Raw genomic sequence first — 23,105 nt, forward strand, 5'->3', positions numbered from 1 at the left:
AAAATAACCATAATTGCGGGAACACAATAAGATGAGGTATTTAGAATGCGTAGATTAAAGAGGCTTCTCTTATGGCTGCTAAGGATATGTGGGAAGGGACTGAACAAAAGATAATACAAAAAATTAAAAACTGGAAGCTCTTGTTTGTGGATATGTTTAGTAAGATACAAGCAGTGAAAATGTTTTTAGCCCCCTCTAGTTTTATATATGAGTCAGGCATAATTTTATCAACCAGAGGAGAAGTTGTGGACAATAATTAATAAAGAGTTGAAGGCATTTATGTGGTAGGGTAAGAGGGCAAGAGTTAAGTGGGATAAGTTGATTCGTCCGGTAGAGCAAGGTGGTTTAGGATCAACTGATTTGAGTAGTTATTTTCAAGCTACACATAAGGCTCATATATATATATATATATATATATATATATATATATATATATATATATATATATATAACCCAAGAAGATGATTATACTTCAGAATTTAAAGTAGCAGGAATTATTCTAAGAAGTAAGCCAACATAAGAATGGCAAAAGGAGATTTTGACAATATGGATGACTGCAAGTAGGGGTACAGAAAATAGGCAAGTGGGAGCTGGAATTTACTGGAAAAAACTGGCGAGAGAACTAAAATATTGAGAAGAAATAACTAGTGTGGGAAAGGTAAAAGAGTGGGATGAGGCCAAGAAGACATTATGGACTGTGGGCTAGAGACTGCCTTCCCTACCAGGGATTAATATCCGAGTATAGGCAGAGGGAAAGGAATAGGGGAATCTTAAGTGAAAGAATTGCACTAGTAAAGTTTTTAGGTGAATCTGGAATAGAAACTGCTGTTAAAAAATGGATAATTATTAGGGAATATAAAATATTGCACGACAGCTATGAGATTCAATCAGAGGAGGTTAGAAGGGACTTGGAAGAGAGACTGGCAAAGCAATTTACAAGAGAATAATGGGAGGACATACGTATTGATCCCAAGTATACAATAGAGTCCAGAAAATTTAGGATCTTTGCTTGGAAGTGATTGCCTAGGTAATTTATACTCCAAACGGACTTCAGTTTCCTCAGGTAGATATAAAATGTTGGAGATGTGATGGGGGAGAAGGAGGTAAATGGGAACATCCAATTTGGGAGTGTAATGAGTTGGCATATTTTAAAAATTCCATTCAGCGTACCACATCAGAAATATTAGGTGAGCAAATGGCTGTAACTAAGGATTAGATTTTTTTTTTTTGAGCTGGGACACAAGATGTGAATTGCCTAGACATGGTAAGGCCTTATTAAGTTTAATTATGTTGGCTGCCAAAATAGCAATTGCTAGGAAATGGAAATCAAAGTCTGAACCATCTGTATATGAAGTATTGAATATTGTAAAGGTGATAAAAGAACTGAAAGAGGGATTTTTAGAAAAGAGAAGGGCAAATTACATAGAAATAAATATAAATTGTGGGGAGCAATACATGCAGAATAAAGGTGAGGAGGAGGAGAAGTAAGGTTTAACTGAAGGCAGAAATTCTGCAATGTATGTAATGTTGGACTGATGATAATTACATTGAAAATATAAAATGTATGTAATTGGGAAAATGTTAATATGGTTGGTTTTCTTTTCTGCTAATGTATGATCTGATGTTGTCTTCTTCATTCCTCCTCACAATAGGGTCTCAGATCCAACCTTTCAATCTAGCTTGGCCACATTCTACAGACTTGGATGTGACTCTCAAGCTCCTCTGTCTTGCCCATAATGCACTAAATCCACCCATGAACCTCAGATCTCGTTTGCCGCTTTAGCGTATGGGACTCGGATCTCATGATCTCAAGCTGTGGATAGTTTTTCAAAGTTTTCTTGCTGTTTTATCCTTGGGTGGATTCTGTAAGTCATCCCTCCATTTCTCTTTCATTGTGTGTGTGTGTGTGCACGCACATTTTTTCTTCCTGAGAAAGAAAAGTTGCTGTTAGCTTTAGCTGTCTCTAGTTTAAACCTTATTTTACATCTAAAGTTAAATTTAGTTACATTTAAGGTTAAATCTAAATTTAAAGTTAGAAATCTGGAGTTAAAACGTAAGAGTTTAAAGCATACCTGTATTTCTAGAACCATTAGCTTTTTTCAGCTGGTGATAGTTGGGTTTTGACTTTTTTTTTTTTGGGTTATGGCTGACAGACCTTCACCTGGTTTTAAATGCTGCACTTCTTGTGGGCATAAAATCCCCAACCAGAATGCCCACAATGAGTGTGTGTACTGCCTAGGTGCTGACCACTTGAAAGCGTATTGTAACTTTTGGGCTGCCTTCAATCCATGGGCTTTAGCTTACCGTTGGAATAAACTGATTCTTAGGGGCCTTCTTCCCTCCTCGGCTCTGAAGTCTCAGACCCCTTCTGTGGTTTCTTCTTCCTCTCTTGCTATTGAGTCTAAAAAGAGGTCCATCTCTGTTTCCCTGAGGGGCACTGTTGAAGCTAAGAGCCTAAGAAATCTTTGGCTACAACTTCTTCGGACCAGAGGAAATTACCCGCCCCCCCAGTCGGATCCTACAGCTCCAGGGAATATTATTAGCATCTCTCCTCCACCTTCGTCAGCTCCTAAGTCCGGATCCCACACCTTCAGATCCAAGGACTTTGATGAGGTGTCCTGCACTGTCTTCAAGGTATCAGCATTCCCGTCCCCCCTCATCAGCTAGTTCGAGGTGGATGTGTACAGGATGATGATATTTCTCAAGGCCCATATCTGGATGGAGGTAGTCTCGGCTCTGCCCCGTGTTGGATACATGAACTATCCTGGCCATTCCATCAGGACTGCTTCTCTGATCTGACCCTCAGTTTTGGAGTTGCAGGATTCGGGACTACCATGTGTGCATCGGGCTCAGTGCAGGGTAAGCTTCTTTCTTCAACACTGAGGATGCCCTTGACTAGCCCTGTTTCAGTCTTCCCAGAGCAGAGCAAGTCTCGGAGCCATGGTGTTGGTGCTGGGTCCAGGGGACTGGCATCACCACCATCCTTCTCTGAACCATCCCTTCCCTTAGGTGCCTTGGCACTCGACAGTTCGGCTGTGTGTCCTGCCTGTTTTCCCTCAGAGTTTTCAGCTTCAGAGGAGATGGAAAGGGCTTCTCCTAGTCCTTCGGCCTTTCAGATAGTGCAGAGTGTTCTCCCAAGTTGGAGATCTGATAACACATGTTCCCCAATCTGCTCCAGTACCCTCGTCAGATCCAGTCCTTGCTCCCACTGGTACTGCCACAGGTTTTCCTGTCCCGAGTGGCCTCCAAGAATTCCCTGCTCAGGAGGGATCCCCGTCTTCCAACACTTCTCCAGTGTACCCAGCTGAGGAAGTTCCTTGGAAGAAGATGTGCACATTGACTTCCCATTGGAATCTTTAACCAAGGACACTAACTTCAATGAGGGAGAAAGATCCCCCTGATCCCCATCTGAAGACGTCTCCTATGAGGATATATTAGAGATCCTGAAGCAGAAAGGTGGGTGGTCTGCCCAACCTCCTTCCTCTGAGGAGTCAGTTCTCTTGGAGGTATTCGGGACGGGCCCATCTACATCTTGGGTGACCGCTCCCCCGGTAGACATCTTGGTTGACTTGTTGTCCCACCAGGCTATGTATCTGTACACCATCGATCCCATACCCAAATGACACAATAGGTTTCTGGTACCCCCGGCAGACAGGAAACATTGCAGTAAGGGTCCTGTAGTCAATGTCAATGTGGTGGCGGCAGCCACTTTGAAAGAGCTAGCAGAAGAAACTGCTAATATTCATCCACCTGACAAGGAGTCTAGAGTGCTAGACAGGATTGGGAAGCATTGGCCACCTTTGTGTAGAGATCATTGAACTACCTGGCTCATTTTACATGACTGTAGAGAGATCTGATCAAGGAACTGTCAGCCTCTGTCTCAGACTCCATGCCTGTGGAGGAATTTAAGAAAGTTTCTCCCAAGCTGACCACTCTTTTGTCCATCGCCAAATCATCAATGAGGTAGGGCACCTCACAAGCAGCTAGTTCAGGACTTTCCCTAAGGAGACATGCCTGGATGAAACTATGTGATTTTGTGGAGCCTTTTAAGGCATTGTTTGTGAATGCCCCTTACGATGGCTCGTCCCTTTTTGGGCCATCAGTTCGAGATACACCTACCTGTATTGGAAAGGACAGGAAGACCTTTCCTGCTGTTACTCAGCAGAGGTCCTTCTCGAGGAAACAATTTGGAAGTAAGAAAATGTGGTTTCGCAAATCCCAAGGGCCTTTCCAGGACCCACACGGGGAACCCACCTCTAGAGGCGGGGGGAGGTTGATAGTTGACAACGCCGTAGAGGCAGAGGAGGTCCACAGAACCAGTGCTTTAGGGACTCCCTTCCCAGTAAGCCCTACCAGTGCTCTGAAGTGCTGCCTGACTGTCCATCTCTGGAGGCAGTCGGGGTCCAACTAGCTTTGCACCCAAAAGCCTGGACCCAGTTGACTCAAAACCATTGGCTGCTAAGCATAATATCCAGAGGTTATTCGGTTCCCTTGTCTCTTCTTCCCTCAAATTCCAAAAGCCTTCTTGACATATGCCACCCAAAGGGAACAGGCAGCAAAGGAAATCCAACAACTGTTGCTAAAGAGGTCATCCAGGAGGTCCGAACTGAACAAAGAGGATTCAGAATCTACTCCCCCTTGTTTTTGGTGCTGAAAAAGGCAGGGGGCCTAAGACCCATCCTGGATCTAAGTGAATTGAATGAATATGTAAAGAAGTTACAAATGATTATGGTTCAGTCCATTCTGCCATTGTTGCACAAGAACAACTGGATGTGCTTGATAGATCTCAAGGACATGTAGTATCACATCAAAATAGACTGGTGGTCCATGAGATATCTGCACTTCTGGCTAGGAGCTAATCATTACCAATTCAGAGCCCTGCACTTTGGGCTCACCACAGCCGCCCGGGTGTTCACCAAATGCGTGGCAGTGGTAGTGGCTCACGAGGTTCAGGGGATTCCAGGTGTTTCCATATTTAGATGATTGGCTTCTGACCACCCCCACAAGGCATTGGCTAATCCAAGCCAAGGATTACTTAATCCAGTTATCACACTCTGGGCATCACCATAAACACGAGCAAATCCAACCTGACTCCGGTACAGATCCTCAAATTTATAGGTAAGCAGCTCAACACTAGGGATCAGATAGCTTCTCTTCCTTCACACCGAGTAACCACTCTGAGAAATCAGGTACAGGAATTGTTAGCCCAACAGACCTCCACAGCCCGATTGATCCTGCAGACCATAGGGTCCATGTCAGCAGCCATTCTGTTAGTTCCTCTAGCCAGATTTGTTTATGCAGGTTCTCCAGTGAATGTTAGCGACACAATGGTCCATCCTCTCTCAGCGGTTATCTCTTCACATCAGGTTGACTCCCATTTGCAGGCATCACCTCAGTTGGTGAATACAGTCAGACAGCATCATTTTAGGCAGACCATTCTTGAACAACCCCCTTATAGCCACCATGACCACGAACACTTCCCAGTTCGGGTGGAGGGGGAATTATAATTGGAAGATGGTCCAAGGCACATGGTCCCCTACCAAAACAAGGTTGCATATCAATGTCCTAGAGATGAGAGCAGTCCTCCTAACGTTGCAAGCCTTTCAGGATATTCTCCCCTTGGGGATTATTGCAGTATACACCAACGACATGTCTGTTGTCTGGTACATCAACAAACAAAGAGGAACTCATTCTTATCCCTTGTGCAGGGAAGCCATGAGGGTGTGGGAATAGGAGATATCTTCAGACCGCCTTCCAGTTGCAATGCATATCCTGGGGAAAACCAGTGATCTGGAGTACAGATTCAGCAGATTGCTCCTGGTTCTGCATGAGTGGTCCCTCAATCAATCAGTAGTGAACATGATCTTCAGCCATTGGGTTCAACATTGCTGTGAACTTTTTGCGCCTCTCCTCAACAACAGATGCAGCAAGTTCTTCACTCTGATCCCTCCTCCAGGGGAGTTCCCAAGGGATGCATTAGTCCACGATTGGCCTCTGGATCTCCTGTCTGCTTACCCTCCTCTTCCGTTCATCACAAAGTTTCTTCAGAAGGCAAGCAGGTTGAAGAACTGAGTCATCCTCATTGCCCCCTACTCGCTTCGTCAGTTGTGGCCCCCTTTCCTATGGTCTCATCTGAAAAATCTTCCTTGGATTGTGGAGCCAAGTCAGGATGTCCATTTTCATCCATCAGGGATGCAACATCTGAACCTTTGAGCCCTCAATTGACCGCTGGGTTTCTCTACTTCCAACACTAGTAGACAGTCCAGGCTTAAGTCCCAAGTCTGAAAAATTCTTGTAGCGTCATAAAAGGCTTCCACTAAAAAAGTCTACACCAGTAAGTGGAAACGATTTGTTATTTGGGCCACAAGTAGGAACATTGATCCTTTCTCAGCACCAGTTTCAGATGTTTTGCTATTTCTTAGCACCCTTTTTGATGAAGTTGCTAGCTTCTCGACTATCAAATTATAGTTAACTGGTATTTCCAACTTCACACTGCAAGTCAGTACCATTCTCTGTTCACTTTTAGACTGTGCAAATCCTTCATGAAAGGTGTTTTCTGATTAAGGCCTCCAGTTAATGACCCATCTCCCCATTATAGGTTCATAGGTTCATACTAGGCTATCTGCCCTAGGGCATTTATAAGCCTAGCCAGAATGTGTTTGGCTTTCGCCACCCATTTTAAATTTATTTTGCTATGCCCTTTTTCGAGGTTAGTATACTGTGCCTCTGTCTAACAGTGACACAGAAGTGATACCCAGGGTAAACCTACGATCTCCCATCCACTCATCAAGATTCCTCTTGAAGAGAGTCAATGAGGGACTGTGCCTAACCTGGACTGGGATTTTATTCCAGAGTGAAGGGAGCCTCTGGGTTATGAATCTGTCCCTCCAGCATGTCCTATTTATTTCAGTGCTGAAGTTCAAGTCTCGAGGCGTAACTCGATGGGATTTGGATTTTCTGAGGTGCAGCATGTCCATTAATTCCGGGTTGGACATGGCTTTATACGTCAGGCACAGATCGCCTCTGAACAGGCGGTATGCCACTGAGTAGAGCTGAGTTTCTTTAACCGGGCAACATATGGCATCTGTTTGAGCCCTTTGATCCTCTTGGTGAGGTACTTTTGGGGTCTTTCTAGTTGCTGCAGGTGTCTGGTAAGGTACATCCCAAAAGGGGCATTGTACTCAATTATGGGCCTGATGAGGGATGAGTAAAGAGGCACAATGGCCTCCCCTGATCTAGATGTGAATCCCTTCATGATTAGGTGGGCTATATAAAATGTTTTTCTAACCACTTTGGCCACGTGGTTGTCAAATAACAGATTGCTATCAACTTGGGTCCCCAGGTCCCTAATTACTTCTTCTGTACTTAATGGATTACCACCTATGTGGTAATTTGTGGGCACTTTATTTTTGCCAAAGGGGATGACAATACACTTTTTGGCATTTAGCTTGAGGTCATGGCTCTGGCACCAGTTGTCTGTTTCTATGAGGCCCTTTTGGAGGATGCTTGTGTCGGCTGGAGAGTCGATTATGGCACCCAGTTTGCAGTCATCTGCGAACTTTGTCAGCCACAGTCCTTCCGTGTTGGCCTGTACCTCCGAGAAATATATACCGAACAAGAGAGGTCCCAGGACTGAGCCTTGTGGGACACCACTTGTAACTGGTTTGGAGTCTGACATGGCTCCAGCAATTCTAACCATGTGGGTTCTGTCCTTGAGCCAGTTTGCAATCCATCTAGTGACATAGGGGTGTATATTTAAGCCAGTGAGCTTATCTATAATGCCCGAGTGGGGTATTGCGAGGTCCAGGTAGGCTGTGTGGACCACCTTCCCCTCGTCAATGGCCTTGGTGACTGTTTCAAAGAAATCAACCAGGTTTAAGAGGCAGGATCTGCCCTTAACAAAGCCGAACTGGGTAGGATCCAGTGTCTGTAGGTCCCCAATATCTTTATTTATGAGGTCCATGATGATCCTTTCCATAGCTTTGCAGACCAAGCTAGTCAGGCTTATGGGGCAATAGTTTCCAGGATCCGTTGAGGCACCTCCTTTATGGAGAGGGACCACTGTTGCTGTACGCCACTCTTTGGGCACATATCCTGTAGTAAGGCTGAGATTGAACAGTAGTTTTATGTTTGGGTTTAGCTCTTCTTGGAGTTCATGTAGGACGCAGCCTGGGACACCGTCTGGTCCCATTGATGCTGTGTTTTTGCTTTGGAGAGGGCAGCTCTTACCTGAGCATCTGAGATGTCAGGGGGGCAGCACTCTGCTGGGATAGATATTTGCCCTTTAGGACTCACTCATGTGTTGCAAGACCCTCAGAGAGGTTTTAAATTTTTTTTTTCTTAACTGTTTGGTGTTTTTTCCCCAGCAGTTATCCTCCCTCAAATGCATCCTGTGAAAGATGTGTGTGCTCATCATCTTTAGTAAATTGAGGAGGCCATTTGCAGTGAGTGTTTATTATCTTCCCATTTCCCCCTGAATCCTGATGCTGAGGATGGATTTTCTTTTTAATTGGGTAGGTATATAATCCTGTATTTTGTTCATTTCATAAGTTGTGCTCACTCAAATGACAGGAGATGAACTGAAAAATACTGGAGCTGTGTTTGTCCTCCTAGCCTTGCACAGGACTTCACAGTTAGAGGATGAAGTACAGCTTATGCAGGTAGTAAGAACACTTGGAAATCTCAAGTTGCTTACCTCAAAATGTTTCCTCACACATCAACTATTATCGCTAATACATATGCTTTAATTGGGTCCCCTTCAGAAGCCCGAGTATTCAGAAACTCGAAATTCATATTGAAATGATATAATTGTGTTTCCAAAAACTTGAAGCTTTTGAATAGAGTTCACTGAACAGTGAGGATCGGGGAATTTACCCTTTTTCCCACAGTAGTGCAATCTTGGAGTTGGTATATACAATATGCAGGGGGTGTGCGGGAGCACAGGGTAGATTTTTATTGTTTTTTGAAGTCTGAGCTTTCAGAAACTCAATCATATTGTCTCAACAGTATGAATTTCGAGTTTCTGAAAACTTGTGCTTCTGACATAGACCCCTTTATTTATAGTACTTATTCAGCTAGCTAACCTTTGGATGATTAATATTATATACCCATAGTAGCCATATTTTCAAGACTTGTATCTGTTTTATGAATTCCCCTTAGTCACATTGATTGCTTCATATTTAGTAAAATTCTTAAAAAGGAGCCTGTACACATTTAGTAATAATTAATAAAGTAACATATTTTTTCAGATTATGATTAAATAGAAATGTTAGTAAGCATTTCATCTCTAAGTTTTAGTACCTGTATTAGAATTTGAGTGTTTTGCTCCATTTTTGTTTATGTAATAGCAGGTTGTGAAATGTAGATTGTAGTATTGTCTGAACAGTTCATAATTATGTGGTACAAGCTTCTCATGTAAGTTGAAGTACTTGGAAAATACTGCCAAGTTGATGTTTGCTTTTTGTAAGAGCAGAGTAGCAATTTAACTCTGAGAGTTGTCATTGTATTTATAAAAATGTTTTGCTCCATTCATAATCTTCCTTTGACTGGAGTTTTGCCATCAGCATTGCACATTCAGTAGTAAATTTATGATTAACTTGTCATTTTGTGTGTATTTTTACATGGTGTATTTGTTTTAACATTGAAGTCATCATTATCTCTACTTATCGCCTAGAATATTCTAGATGATGACAGCAAGGACTTCAGTACAGTAAGAGATGATGCTGCCAAAGAAAAACTATTACAGGACCTGAGAGGGAAACAGAAAAGGTATTAATCCATGTTAACGTCTTATGTTCCTCATCCAGTTTAATCTGCTCCATATGGAACTATAATTCATAATTTAAGACTAATGATGATAGACTGTAGTATGAAACTCAATGTGTTGCAGTCATATCTTGATCCATAAGGTAATTTTGTGGAATATGTTCCTTCTGTCAGCCATACATATCTCTCATAATGTTTGTTTTGCATATGTTTGATTTTTGCTTCTGAATAAAGCTTATTAAAGAAAACTCTTTTTCTTCTTTCAGTCAAGGTACAACTGACATAAAAGATGAAGATCCAGCTAGTAATGCTAAGACTGTAGCAAAAAAACGCAAGCCAGAGGTGGCACTGTGTATTAATGTTGATGTTTTCAGATAACGATTGTGGAGATCTAGTCTCAGGAGGAGACTGCTTGTGTTATCCTGGGTAAAAAGGCCAGCCCCTGGAGAATAGAAAAAAAAAAAAACGAAACCCTTCTCTAGCCCCAGCAAAAAGTGGATTCCCAGAGATTGGGAGAAGAGTATGAAGCTCTGCCAGATGAACTTTAAGATATGTTGCGTTATCTTGTTAAGAAAAAGCAGAATACTGTATTTCCAGAATTATAAGGCTCAGTGGAGTAAAATAGTGCACTTTTTAAAATGACTTGGGATGAGGAGTTTAGATGTTGTATTGTCTTGGATTTGACTTCTTGAACACTATTTAATTGGTTATAGCTTTGTTAATTATTTTTCCTTTTTAGAGATACAAGCAATAGGTACATTGCTTAATCTTGTCTGAATTTTCTGACATTTGATATAAAGTAATTTTGTTTTGTTGTAAGTTGCGTTTTAAACATGCAGAGAGAAATTCCATAGGACTTCATTGTGATTAAAAAAAGTCAGGATACCTAAAAAGTGATCAGTTTTGATTTGAAACTATTTTTATTATTTGTAGTTGAATATCTATCATTAATGCCAACAGAAGCCTTTCTCTTTTTAATCATTCAGTACTTTGTACTGCACACCTGATGACATTCCATCCATGATTGAGACATCTTGTATGGTTTCCAGTCTTTCAGGAGTAACTTGAGATGACGGTTCATCATCTGACTTGATCAGCTTCATTAGTGCAAAAAGGTTATGTCCAGTTGTTCCATTTGGCAGTTTTTTGTTCACGTTTTCTGCACTGCCTTTTCAGGTGTTGGAAATAAATGCTTTTCAGTGAAACTAATTTGACTTTAAAGGCCATGCAGGCTGTAGTCCATAGGCAGCCAATGAAAATTGTGATGTGTATCTGATTTGTTTAAATTTAAATTGTCAAATGCAAGAACCAGTGATCAAAACAGCTGCCTTTATTAAAAAATCTACTTTTTCAAGAAGTACTTTGGTGTTTGTGTCTACTTTTAAATGGAAAATTAAAACAAAAATCCAAAAATGGAAATGTATGGTGAAGTTAAAAAAAAGTTGAGTACCAAATTTTATTCCAGTAAAAAAATCACAGAGGTTTTGAGAATAACCCTTCTTCAGTGTGTAAAACAAAAATGCAAAGCACTCACTTAAATATCTAATGCAAATCACATGACAGTCATAAGCAGTTAAATAATTAATATAATATAGAAGGTCTAATACCCTATATAATAAAATCTAACACTTGATATAAACATAATTCTTATTTAAAAACCAAATAATAAAGCTGACTTTATAAACATTTGTTTCTTCTTTAATCATATTCATGGATAATTCGCCTGGAAGCAGACCACCCACCAGGCTTGAATGTAATGGTTAGTGTGAAACGTATTTTGAAGAATAAACAAATGTTTATAAAGTAAGATTTATTATTTGTTTTTTAAATATGAATTATCTTTATATAGAGTATTACATTTTATTATATAGGGTATTAGACCTTCTACTTCTCTGCTTTTCATTTATCAGTCAACCTCCTCAGAATTTTTCATGCAGTGTGATAGGAGTTTGATACCAATATATACTGCCCACAATTGTGTGTATCCCTTTTGATGTTCTTCGTGTTTCACTGTTGCAGTCATTACATTTGGGTAATCTGCTGGCAGGTTGCCCTTAGTCGGCCTGAATAACAAAGTCTTGGGTCCTGCGTCAGTTGCTGTCTCCTCTTCCATGACGTCAGGTCATCAGGGGTGTAAAACATGCAGCCGACACCATTTTAATCAGTCTTTCTTGCCGCGCAGTGCCCGAAGCAGAAGCAGTTCACAAGTGCCGGTCGGCTGACTCCTGAAATTTTCGTTTCCGAGTTTCAGAACCAAAGTCTTCAAACTAAAGCCAAGTACCCCGTTGGGGAAACTTTTTCTTGTTCCTTACCGATGTCAGTAAAAGTTAATAATTGTATTACTTGTTGGAAGCAAATACCTCATAAGGATTTTCATTTGCACTGTATTCATTGCCAAGGCCCTGACCACAATGTGCCTTGCTGTCGGTTTTGGGCTAAATTTAACCAACGCACTATTAAGCGTCGGTCTATTTTTGCTTCTAAATACTTTGTCTCAAGATTTAACTATCCTGAAATGTCGTCAGTTAGCAATCAGACTACCGGAATTCACAAAAAATGCAAAGAAAAAGACAGAGACAGAACGTCGAGATCCAAAACCGATGACGAAGCTTCTCCTAAGCCAGTTGCCGGTTGGCCGGTACTCAGTGAGGCACTTTCACAGCCCCTGATGCCTGCTACTTTTGAGTCGCAGGCCTCTACCGAGACCCATTCGGAGTCCGGTATGCTGCGAGATTCTTCAAGTATTGAACCTGCGGATTTCTCTCCCTTGGATGGGTCCAGAGCCGCTGAGCAGGCACCAGCTTCTGAGGATGTTTTCAGGCCTAAAGATTTGTATATTAAACCGACGCCATCATCAAAAACAAAGCCAAAACCAACTTCTATGTCTAAAAAATTGACGCATGAGCCATGTGCTCAGGCCCCTATGCCTAAAAAACAAATGATCAAAATGGCGAAGGATTTAATTACCTTTATCAGCGGTTCCCAACCCCCTCCTGCTAAGAGGCCTAGGCAAGGCACGGATTATGAATCTTCAGATCAGATTTCCATTTCTTCTGATTCCTCTTCTGATCAGGAATTTTCTATTCCCCCCTTATGAGGACTCTGAGGCAGAAGAATCCATCCCTTCTGCTTCTCCTCCTGAGGATTTTTCTTTTGGAGAAACTTTGCATACCTTAAGGGAACATTTTTATTGGGAGAGTCAGGATTTTTCAGAATCCAAAAAGAGGCTGAGGGATTTTCTTCTTCCTCAGCATAGACCTTTGGCTATACCTCCTGTTTTAGACATTGTTGATCCAGCATGGCTCCTAATTCCCTGCTTCCAGCTCCTAGTAAGCCAGACAGATATTACAGGATTCCTGACTCCCACAAGTTTCTTTTCAAAAACCCTACTGCTGACCCTGAAACAATTTCTCAGGGTCCCAAGGGTGTTAAGGCGTCTACTGCTAAAAATCCTACCCCTTCTTATAGAGACTCAAGGGCGCTGGATAGATGGGGGTAAGAAGGTTTATACGTTTGCAACCCTGGCAATCAGGACTTTAAACTGTCAGTTTCATATGCTTAAATATCAACAGCATGTCATGGGCTTACTTAAACAGAAAATTATGTTGATTTCTGATTGTGCGGAAAATAGAGTTACAGGATTTATTGCATTCAGCTGAACAAGTTGGAAAGCATACTTTGCAATGTGGTTTTGATTCCTTGGAGGCCTCTTGCATGGCTGCCGTAACTGGATGTGTGATAAAAAGACATGCTTGGCTCAAGGAGCAAAATCTGCCTGATCATGTTAAAGCTAAATTGTTGGATGCTCCTTTACAGCAGGACAGTCTGTTTGGTAATAAGGCAGAAAACGTTTTGAAAAAGATGGAGGACAAAGCTAAATCTATGCAAACTGTAAAAGATTTCTTACAAGTGCAGCCACCCAGGTTCAGTAGACACTGGCCTACTAAGAATTGGTCCCCTTTCCAGTATCCAACAGAACAACACAGGTCAAACCCAGACACTCCAAAGGCTCCAGGTTTCAGTCACAAGGAACTTACAGAACAAAACAATGGGGTGCTTCCACCTCCAAATCTGTAAGTAGAAAAGCACCCCCCCTACAGTAAACAGTCTCAATGACTTTCCTCTGCCATTTCCAAGCACTTATCTTTTGGCAGCCCCTTTGGGTAGAAAACTAGCACTTCATGCTCAAAATTGGCATCTAATTACCCAGCACAAGTGGGTCTTAAATATAGTATCCCAGGGATACAGATTTGATTTCCATACGTTGCCAGTTCCAAACGGATGGCCAGATCTGCCTCCAAATCAGTGGGCAGAGGCCCAGAAACAAGTCATGTCCCTCATGGATATGGGGGCTATTCAACCAGTACCAGAAAAGGAAAAAGGACAAGGTTTTTATTCAAGACTCTTCCTGGTACCCAGAAAAGACAAATCATGGCGTCCAATTGTGGACTTATCCATTCTAAATACCTTCCTGGACATTCCAAAGTTCAAGATGCTGACTCTACAACAGTTACTGCCTATGCTAGGCAAAGATGCCTGGTTGGTAACTCTAGATTTAAAAGAAGCTTACCTGCATATCCCAATCAGGGAATCTTGCAAAAGATACCTCCGCTTTAATGCAGGCTATTTGCATTACCAGTTCTCTGCACTGCCCTTTGGCTTATCTACTGCACCCAGGGTCTTCACAAAGTGCCTGCATTTTGCAGACAATGAAACATTCAAATTTATCCTTATCTGGACGAATGTCTAATTCAGGCAGAAAACAAGGACACTCTTCTACAACATCTAGCATTTGTAAAAAGGCTTCTAACATGCCTAGGGTACACCATAAATGAAAAGAAATCACTACTGGTACCCTCTCAAATAATTATATTCCTGGGTGCAAGCTTGAATACAACTGCCCAGATGGCTTACCTCACGCCAGACAAACAAATTCAATTGATAACATACTTCAAACAAGTGGCCACAAAAATACAACTATCTGCAAGACAAATTCTGTAGGCTTTGGGGTTCATGGCTTCCTGCATTCTAGTAATTCCATATGCAAGACTGCATATGAGGAAACTTCAATCGTACCTAAAAAGCTTATGAAGTCAACATTGTCACAGCCTGGAAACAATGATGCCTCTCATTCCTTGCCTGCAATAGGAGTTCATGGGCAGAAGCCTGTCACCTAAACAAGGGACTGTCATTCATTCTACCCCCTGCCACCCAAATCCTGACTACAGACGCATCAGACTATGCTTGGGGGGCCCATCAGGCAGGGAGATGCTTTCAGGGCCAGTGGAGCCCAAACCAAATGCACCTACATATCAACCAGAAAGAAATGCTAGCTGTACAGAATGCTCTGACAGCCTTCAAGGACTTCCTTCATCCAGGACAACTACTGATAAAGACGAACAACACCACAGTTATATGGTACATAAACAAGCAGGGGGGTACCCACTCCTACCCTCTTTGCAGACTAGCCACGGCCTTGTGGAACACAGCCTTGACTTACCAAATACATCTACAAGCTCAATTCCTGCCAGAAAAGCAAAATACTCTGGCAGACAAACTAAGTAGAAATCTTATGGACCCACACAAATGGAAACTGGATCCACAAATCTTCAGCATGTTGACATGAAAATGGGGGAGCCCAGACATAGATCTTTTTGCCTCTCTCCAAAACTATCAGTTACACAAATTCTGCACAAGAATTCATCACAAAAAAGCTTGGAAAGTGGATGCTCTATCCTTCAGCTGGAAAAACCTGTCAGTCTATGCCTTTCCCCCTCTGCCTCTGATTTCCAAGGTTTTGCTAAAAGTCAAACAGGAAAAACCAAAAATTATTCTGATTGCTCCAGACTGGCCTTGCCAACACTGGTACCCACTTCTACGGAATATGTCACACCTTCCTCCGTGGTACCTGCCTCAGACACCTCATCTATTGTCTCAGCAGAACTATCAAATTCTGCACACTCAGCTCCAAACCCTGAATCTTGCAGCTTGGCTAATCATCTAATTTCAGCAGTCACATCTCTCAGTAAACATGTGATGGATGTCATTTTGGAGGCTAGAAGGCCTAGCACTAGAAAATCTTATGCTGATAAATGGAAAAGATTCTGTGCCTGGAACCAAGCACAAGGAATAAATGCAGCAATGCCCAATATTCCTCAGATTCTGCAATATTTAACTGAGATGCTTCACAAAGGCCTATCTTTTTCTTTTATAAAAATCCATGTCTCTGCCATCTCCGCTCATTACAACACAGAGCCTCCTATCTTTTCTAATCCCCTGCTAAAGCAGTACCTCAGAGGGGCCAAAATTTGAGACCTCCCAGGAGAGCACCTACTCCTGCTTGGGACCTCAATTTTGTGTTGGAAAAACTCACCCTACCTCCTTTTGAACCATCTGCTACTGCAGGCATAAAATTTCTGTCCTGAAAGACAGCCTTTCTTTTAGCAGTCACTTCAGCAAGAAGGATTTCAGAACTTCAGGCTCTCATGGTAGTGGAGCCTTTCATTATCTTTTATCCGGACAGGGTGGCTTTCAGGACCAATCCATCCTTTATGCCTAAGGTGGTATCCCGTGTGGCTCTTAACCAGACCATTCATCTGCCAACTTTTTTCCCAAATCTGCAGAACAAGGGAGAGCGGATTCTGCATTCATTGGATGTACACAGACAGCTAAGATTCTACTTAAACAGGACAAAATCTCTAAGAAAGTCTGAGCAACTACTGGTGGCATTTGCTGCAGGGGCAGAGGGGAAGGCTATTTCAAAGCAGACTATTTCAAAATGGGTAAACCATTGCACGTTTGTGCTACATGCACCGTGGTAAACCTGTCCCCAAGGGGATCAGATCCCATTCCACCAGTGCTGCATCTACTTCTGCAGCTTTTCTCATAGGGGTTCCTACCAGAGACATTCTAGAAGCTGCTACTTGGAGCTCAGTTCATACGTTCACCAAATATTACCATTTACCTCTCTTTTCTAAATCCAGGGCAGGCTTTGCCACTGCTGTCTTGCAGGGCCTTTTAGCTGCTCCTAATGCTGTATAAGTCCATCCTCCCATCCATAGCTTTGGGATTCTACCCAAATGTAATGACTGCAGCATTGAAACATGAAGAACATAGTACAGTTGTGTACACTTACCATAAATGCAGATGTTCGAGTGTTTTCACTGTTGCAGTCTGGGTTACCTATCCACCAGCCCCCTTTTTTCTCTCTTATTATACCTCTTCTTTCTTTCACTATGCTCAAAAGCCTTTTTGGTGCATTTGCTTTTAGTTGGAGGTAAATGTTTTTGTGTTCTAAATTACATGCATAAATATATATATATATATATATATAATTTTTGCCCACCATTTGGGGGCACCTGACATCTGGGGCAAGGAAAACTGATTAAAATGGCGTTGGCTGCATGTTTTATACCCCTGATGACGTGACGTCATGGAAGAGGAGACAGCAACCGATGCAGGACCCAAGACTTTGTTATTCAGGCCGACTGAGGGCAACCTGCCAGCAGATTACCCAAATGTAATGACTGTAACAGTGAATACACTCGAACATCTACATTTATGGTAAGTGTACACAACTGTACTTTCTTGTATATTGGTATGAGTATGCCTGTTTTCTAGTTATCTGTCCTTCCCTAACTCAGCCAACATCTTGATAATCACTGATGTGACCTCATCTGAGCCTGCTGCTTTCTCCAACTGCATTTTTCTTACTCTTCTAAGGTGGACTTCTCTTCATTTTTCATCGTTGGTTATGTTTGGGGCAGTGCAGCTTCTGTGGGATTTTTCTTCATTCAGAAGCTGATGGACATACTCCTTCCGTCCGCCTTTGATGTCCTGTTAGAAAAAATTGCAGTCTTTTTAGTTGGACAAGGTGTTTGTAAATGTCCTTTCCAAATGGTGTGTTGAATTCTGTGTTTGGCCTGATGAGGTGGAATAGGTCTTGAAAGATGCACTTTTGTTAATTAAATGGACAAAACAGAAGAATCTCCTAAGTATAACAGCTGTGTGGTAATCAAGCAATAGTTACTTCATTGTCAGTGAAGGTACCTGGATCTTTAATGACTGTGTTTATCTTAACTAGGGTCCCGTTTATGAGGTACTCAGTAGGATAGGATAGAATTACTTCCCAAAGGTGAGTACACTACATTGTTGACCAAGTGTCAGCTCTAGTAAGCCCCTCTTAGAGAATTCTAGTGTTCAAGGGAAGTCAATAAAACTACAAGTTATAGTAGTCAGTAAACTTGGTTAGCCATAAACCTTTGCTAAGGTGTCATATTGGAGAAGTAGATACTGAAGAGAAGAGGACAAAGGATAGTGCCCTGAATGCTGCCACATCACTGATGTGCCTTTTATAAGTAAAGGTGTTCCAGCATTTACAGTGTGTATTTTGGAAGCCAGTTTGAACCCAGTGAGCAATGTAGGGTGTTTATGATCAGACTAGTACATTTATGGATAAAGCAAGCAATGGAAATCATGTTGAATGCTTTAGCGAGGTATGGACAGAATGGCTTTTGTCGGTGGTATCCCTTAAATTTTCTCATGTTCATCTCGTTCTGTTTGCTTAAGAATGATACTGCTCAGCTTCTGTCACAATATAGATGGCGTTAGTCTTTCAAATGTTTGCTGATTGGCCCTAACCACAAACTTTCTTTTAAAACTCTAAGAAAAAAATTAAAAGTGAGACAACAAATTTAAAGTAAAACAAATTGCATTACAACAAGAGCAGAAAAGAAGAAACAGTTCAAGTATGCAAGCTATAAACAAATGCAGAATGTCATAGAGCAACTTTAACTGGCAGTTCTCAGATTCCACACTAAAGTTTGAAGCCCTCAACTATTTTTCTCACCACTCTGAATTACAGTCCTCCCTAGTAGAGCAGGTAGTACAGATTTCTTTCCTCCCTCCCTCCTTATCCAAGCCCAAAGCGAAAGTTTTTAGGACGTTCCAGTTTCAAGTGTGTGTTTCCTTTTAGCCTTTATAAGGTGGCTTGCATACGACCATCACCTTTAAGGAGGAATTCAGAAATTCTATCTTGGATGCCCCTTTCTGGGAAGGCAATAAGTGTTCTTCAGCCACTCATTTAAGAAGTTGGTTAATAGCATGAGTTCCATAGTTACAGTCTGTGGAGGTCACCATAAACTGGAAAATGTCCTGTCTGATTTCCTTCACTAATGCTGATTTGATTACTCATCAGTGCTAGTTATTCCTGCCATTGAAGATGGCAGCCTGTTTGCAAAAATAACAGAGAGCCCAGCCTTTAAACCTTCTGTGCTGTCTGGGCTTGATGGTCACCATAATCTTCATGGTATGCTTTCCTGGAGATGAAAAGTGTTGCAGCGAGATGTCATTTGCTGCTTAGTGGCCTTCAGGTTTTAGATGCAATTTTCCAGGCCCTGGAATGTTAAACAACACCCACCAATTTTGAGGTGGTCCCCAGATTCCTGCAGCCAAATTATTTACAGGTTCTGATGAAGGGTTTCTTGCTGAAGGATTGCAGAGCTCACTTCTTTTCCACCTTAATTCAAGCAGCATAGCTCCCCCCAACCACAGATGGCTTCACATCAGTCAACTATAGCAGAGAGCAGGTCTTCCAGCCTATATGGCATTGGAGAGAGGGCTGTATTTTTGCACCTCCTAATTCATTCAAACTTCTAAACTTCCATTTAATACCAAAACAAGAAAGTGACATATAGTTACATCTCCTATGCATTGAGAGAGAATGCATGTTTGTCAGTGGACCATAAACAGAAATATCACTTTGTCAGACAGTTTGCATTACAGATGAAGTGAACATCCTGGTAGACTGCTTAGCCGCTCATTTCAGACTTCTCTTGAAGATGCAGATTCAGAAAACATATATAGACTGGATCTTCCTGTAGTGGGGCATTTATTTTCTTCATCTAGAAGAATGAAGTACCTTCATAAGACTGTGTTGTAAGATAAAGGGAGTTAGCTTGTGGATACATTCCCCATTCCATGGCAATGGAATTTCTTGTACACCTTCCCCTTAATTCAAGGCCTCATTAATGGGCTCGGAATACCCTCCATCCATTCCTCTGCAGATGGCAGTCATTTCATATGGTTTGAACTAGTAGATTCTGTGTATGTTGGGCAAGTGAATAGTTCTATATCACTTGCTAGCAATTGGATCACTGGTCATTATTTTTGATCTGCAGGTGGTTGCTCTGTGGAGTCAAGGGGCAAACTGCCAAATATGAGGAATAAGCATGCTTATGGAGTCATTTCGTGACATTGTGGTGAGCAGTCATTGTGAGTGCACAACTATCCCTGAGGCTAAGAACGTCAGAAAAATATGACATGCTGACTGACAGAGAGGATAGACCCTTTATGGAGGCAGTCTTTGCAACTGACTGTAGGATCATGTTGTATCTGTGAACTAACCATCCTTGGTGGATCCCAAATACCCTCCCTTGTACTTAGACAACCCTTCCATATAACCTCTGCTATCGAATTTCCCTGTAGGAGTGAGCTGTAGCTGTGTTTTATTTGCTAGCTGTATGGATGTTAGGTCTTTATTTTTTCATGCTTTGCAAGATGGGCACTCCCTCAATAGTTGGGGCAAACAGGTGATCCAAAGATTAGGTATGCTATTTTAGTCAGTTTGTAATGTTACTGCATGCACTGGAATTAATTTCAAGTCCAATGAGCATGAAAGATACCAAGAAATATAAAGATACCATTTTGATTGGTGGAAAGGAAGAATCGAATTGTAAATGTGCTTGGGAGAGGCCATTTATAAACAAACTGATAAAGCAAAAACATATGTACTATTTTTAATACTCTGGGGGTGTCAGGAAGATCTTATACCCTAGCTTTTGAATATCACATCTTGCAAATATTGCATAGTAAAGAATATCCTCAAATTTATGTTTGTTTTAAACACCTTTATTAAACTGACTTAAGACAAAGGCAAATGTACATTAACAGAAGAAAAAACAAACCATATTTGCCATTTGCATATATTATACATCACATATCTTGTCTTTGTAACTGTCATCAGTCCAACATTACATAAATCGCAGAATTACTGCCATCCCTTAAACCTCACTCCTCCTCTTTCTCCTGAACATTATTCTGCATGTATTGTTCCTACAATTTGCATTTATTTGAATATAATCAGCTCCCTTCCCTTTTGTAAACATCCCTCTTCTAGTTCTTTTTTATCTCTTTTACAATATTCATTCCTTCAAATGCAGTTGGTTTAGATCTTGATTTCCATATTCTAGTAATTTTTTTGACAGCCAACAGAATTAAACTTAATAAGGCCTTTATTATGACTAGGCAAATCAGATCCTGTGTCCCAGCTCAAAAGAATCACTTCCTTAGTTACAGTAATGTGCTCACCTAGTATTTCTGACAGAGTATTCTGCAGAGAATTTTTAAAATCTGTCAACTCATTACACTGCCCAAAACCTATGCTCGCAGTTACAACTTTATTCCCGATCATACCGCCAACATTTGCTACCTACCTGAAGAAAAATTATTTGAAGTCTGCTTGGGGTATAAGAATACCTATGCAAACATTACTAAGCAAAGATCCTAATCCCCAAAGTCATACTGAGAAAACCATTAGGTTATTGTATCAAAACCTCCTTATTCTAGGTGTTCCTACTTTTTTTAACAAGCATTTATCCTACTTTGTACATATTATATGTATTCTGTTGTACAAGATGTAATCTGTTTTATTACCATGTATTTTTGATAGCTGCTAGGTATTAACTCAAACTCCAGCCAAAAGAAGGGCACTGTTGCTTGTATAAAAGCATTATTGACTATGCAAACGTAAGTTTAAGTTATTATAATCTGCCTTCCAAGTTCTTGTATATGATTTAAGGAAGCCACCTACCAACTGACTTGAGGGATCAGAACATTCACTTTATAGAAATGATGATGCAGAGGCAAGGACATCTGTCCTTAAATTGATTAGTATTCATGAGAAATGAATAGTATTCATGATAAATGTGGTCATGAGGAGGAGAACAGTATCTCTTGGCAGCAGTTTGGAGTTGGTTTAAAAGTTTGGTTTGTTCTGTTTTAGTGAGCTGCCTAAACCAAGTTGATGTGTTTACTCTGTGTATCTGATCAAGTGGTCCAAGGCTACCCCTCTCATTCATTTCTGGATAGGAGTTTCAGATAGTATTTGTTTTGTCACTGTTTTTCATGCTGAAGAAGAGAGACCACTTTTGTTGTATTTGATACCCGTTTAGTTTCAGAATTATTAAAAGATACATGGATTGTAGAGTTTGAAGTTTATTTTAATTTGATACATATTGTAAAGAACCGGGATGCTTCTGAGGAAAAATTCATGTCACTCAGCCCAGAAAGGGAAATATCAAAAACATATATCACTGCCTAGAGTAATAATTATTCCTGGAGACTGAGTTGCATTGGTCTTGCAGTCCAGAAAGCCATATAAAATATTAAAAGCAAATACAAAGGAAGGAGAGTGGTGAAGGAGAAGAGAACTGGACAGTAAACAAGGAAGGAGATAACATACAAAGAAAGAGAATCCCATGATGGAGGATAGGGCGGGTATGCCATTCTGTATTGCAGTCCTTGCGCAGTACCCAAAAAGAGGCCATTCAGCACCCTGAATACCCTCCCCACTGGGCCGTGCCTGAGGTAAAGGCAGGAACAGGCATCAGTGCAACTCTGCAAGCCGCAAGATCTTTCAGTTGCTGGTCAATCAGTTGCATGATTACCTCCACCAACACACTGCAGCTGATGTGTACTGCATATCCCTGCCACTGTTAAGAGGGGGCAATAGCACTCTTCTCTTAGGGTTGACCTGAGCCATGCCACTGACCCAGCCATGGCAGATACTGAAGAAAATACCAACAGAAATGGAAAAAAGACCCAATAAAGAAAAATTATGTGCAGGTGGGGAAGGATAGCATGAGAGGGATAGCATGAGAGGGAGGGAGAGGGAAAAAACAAGCATCTCACATAATATATTAGATATCACTTCTAGTATCACATGGATTGTAATAGGCAATATCAAATTATTATACAGTGGGACTTTGCAAGCTGCTACTTACATTAACATTACTATGGCCTATACTAGGATGCTAGCTGTTGTGTGTGTTGTGGCTTGTGGGTTATGTGGGCAAATGTGCAGTGTTGTGCTTAAAAAGGCATGGCATCTGTGTAGAGTATTTGCATCTGTGCCTTCCTACAAATAACCCATGACATCCCATTATCCATTAATACAGTTGAAATTACATATATAAATACGAACCTGTACACATATTGTAAGATCATTGACAACAGCTATATGGTTGTCATATGCATAGAAAAGTACAGTGCTCATGGGCACA

At 41.3% G+C, this 23,105-nt stretch overlaps 1 protein-coding gene across 2 annotated transcripts in view; it reads left to right on the forward strand.

The window, feature by feature from the left end:
• The window catches only part of USP40 (ubiquitin specific peptidase 40), a 3,368,940-nt gene extending 3,357,815 nt beyond the window's left edge, over positions 1-11,125 (forward strand). For both annotated transcript variants that reach the window (XM_044075047.1, XM_044075048.1), the window contains 2 exons: positions 9,674-9,768; positions 10,032-11,125. In XM_044075047.1, coding sequence (XP_043930982.1) covers positions 9,674-9,768; positions 10,032-10,143 — 207 coding nt within the window. In that variant the 3' untranslated portion in view covers positions 10,144-11,125. The remainder of the gene's footprint in view (positions 1-9,673; positions 9,769-10,031) is intronic.
• The last annotated feature ends 11,980 nt before the right edge of the window (positions 11,126-23,105 follow it).

This window comes from Protopterus annectens, chromosome 6.part0 (genome assembly GCF_019279795.1).
Source record: "Protopterus annectens isolate FY-2018-M chromosome 6.part0, PAN1.0, whole genome shotgun sequence".
In the NCBI taxonomy this organism is placed as follows: domain Eukaryota; kingdom Metazoa; phylum Chordata; order Ceratodontiformes; family Protopteridae; genus Protopterus; species Protopterus annectens.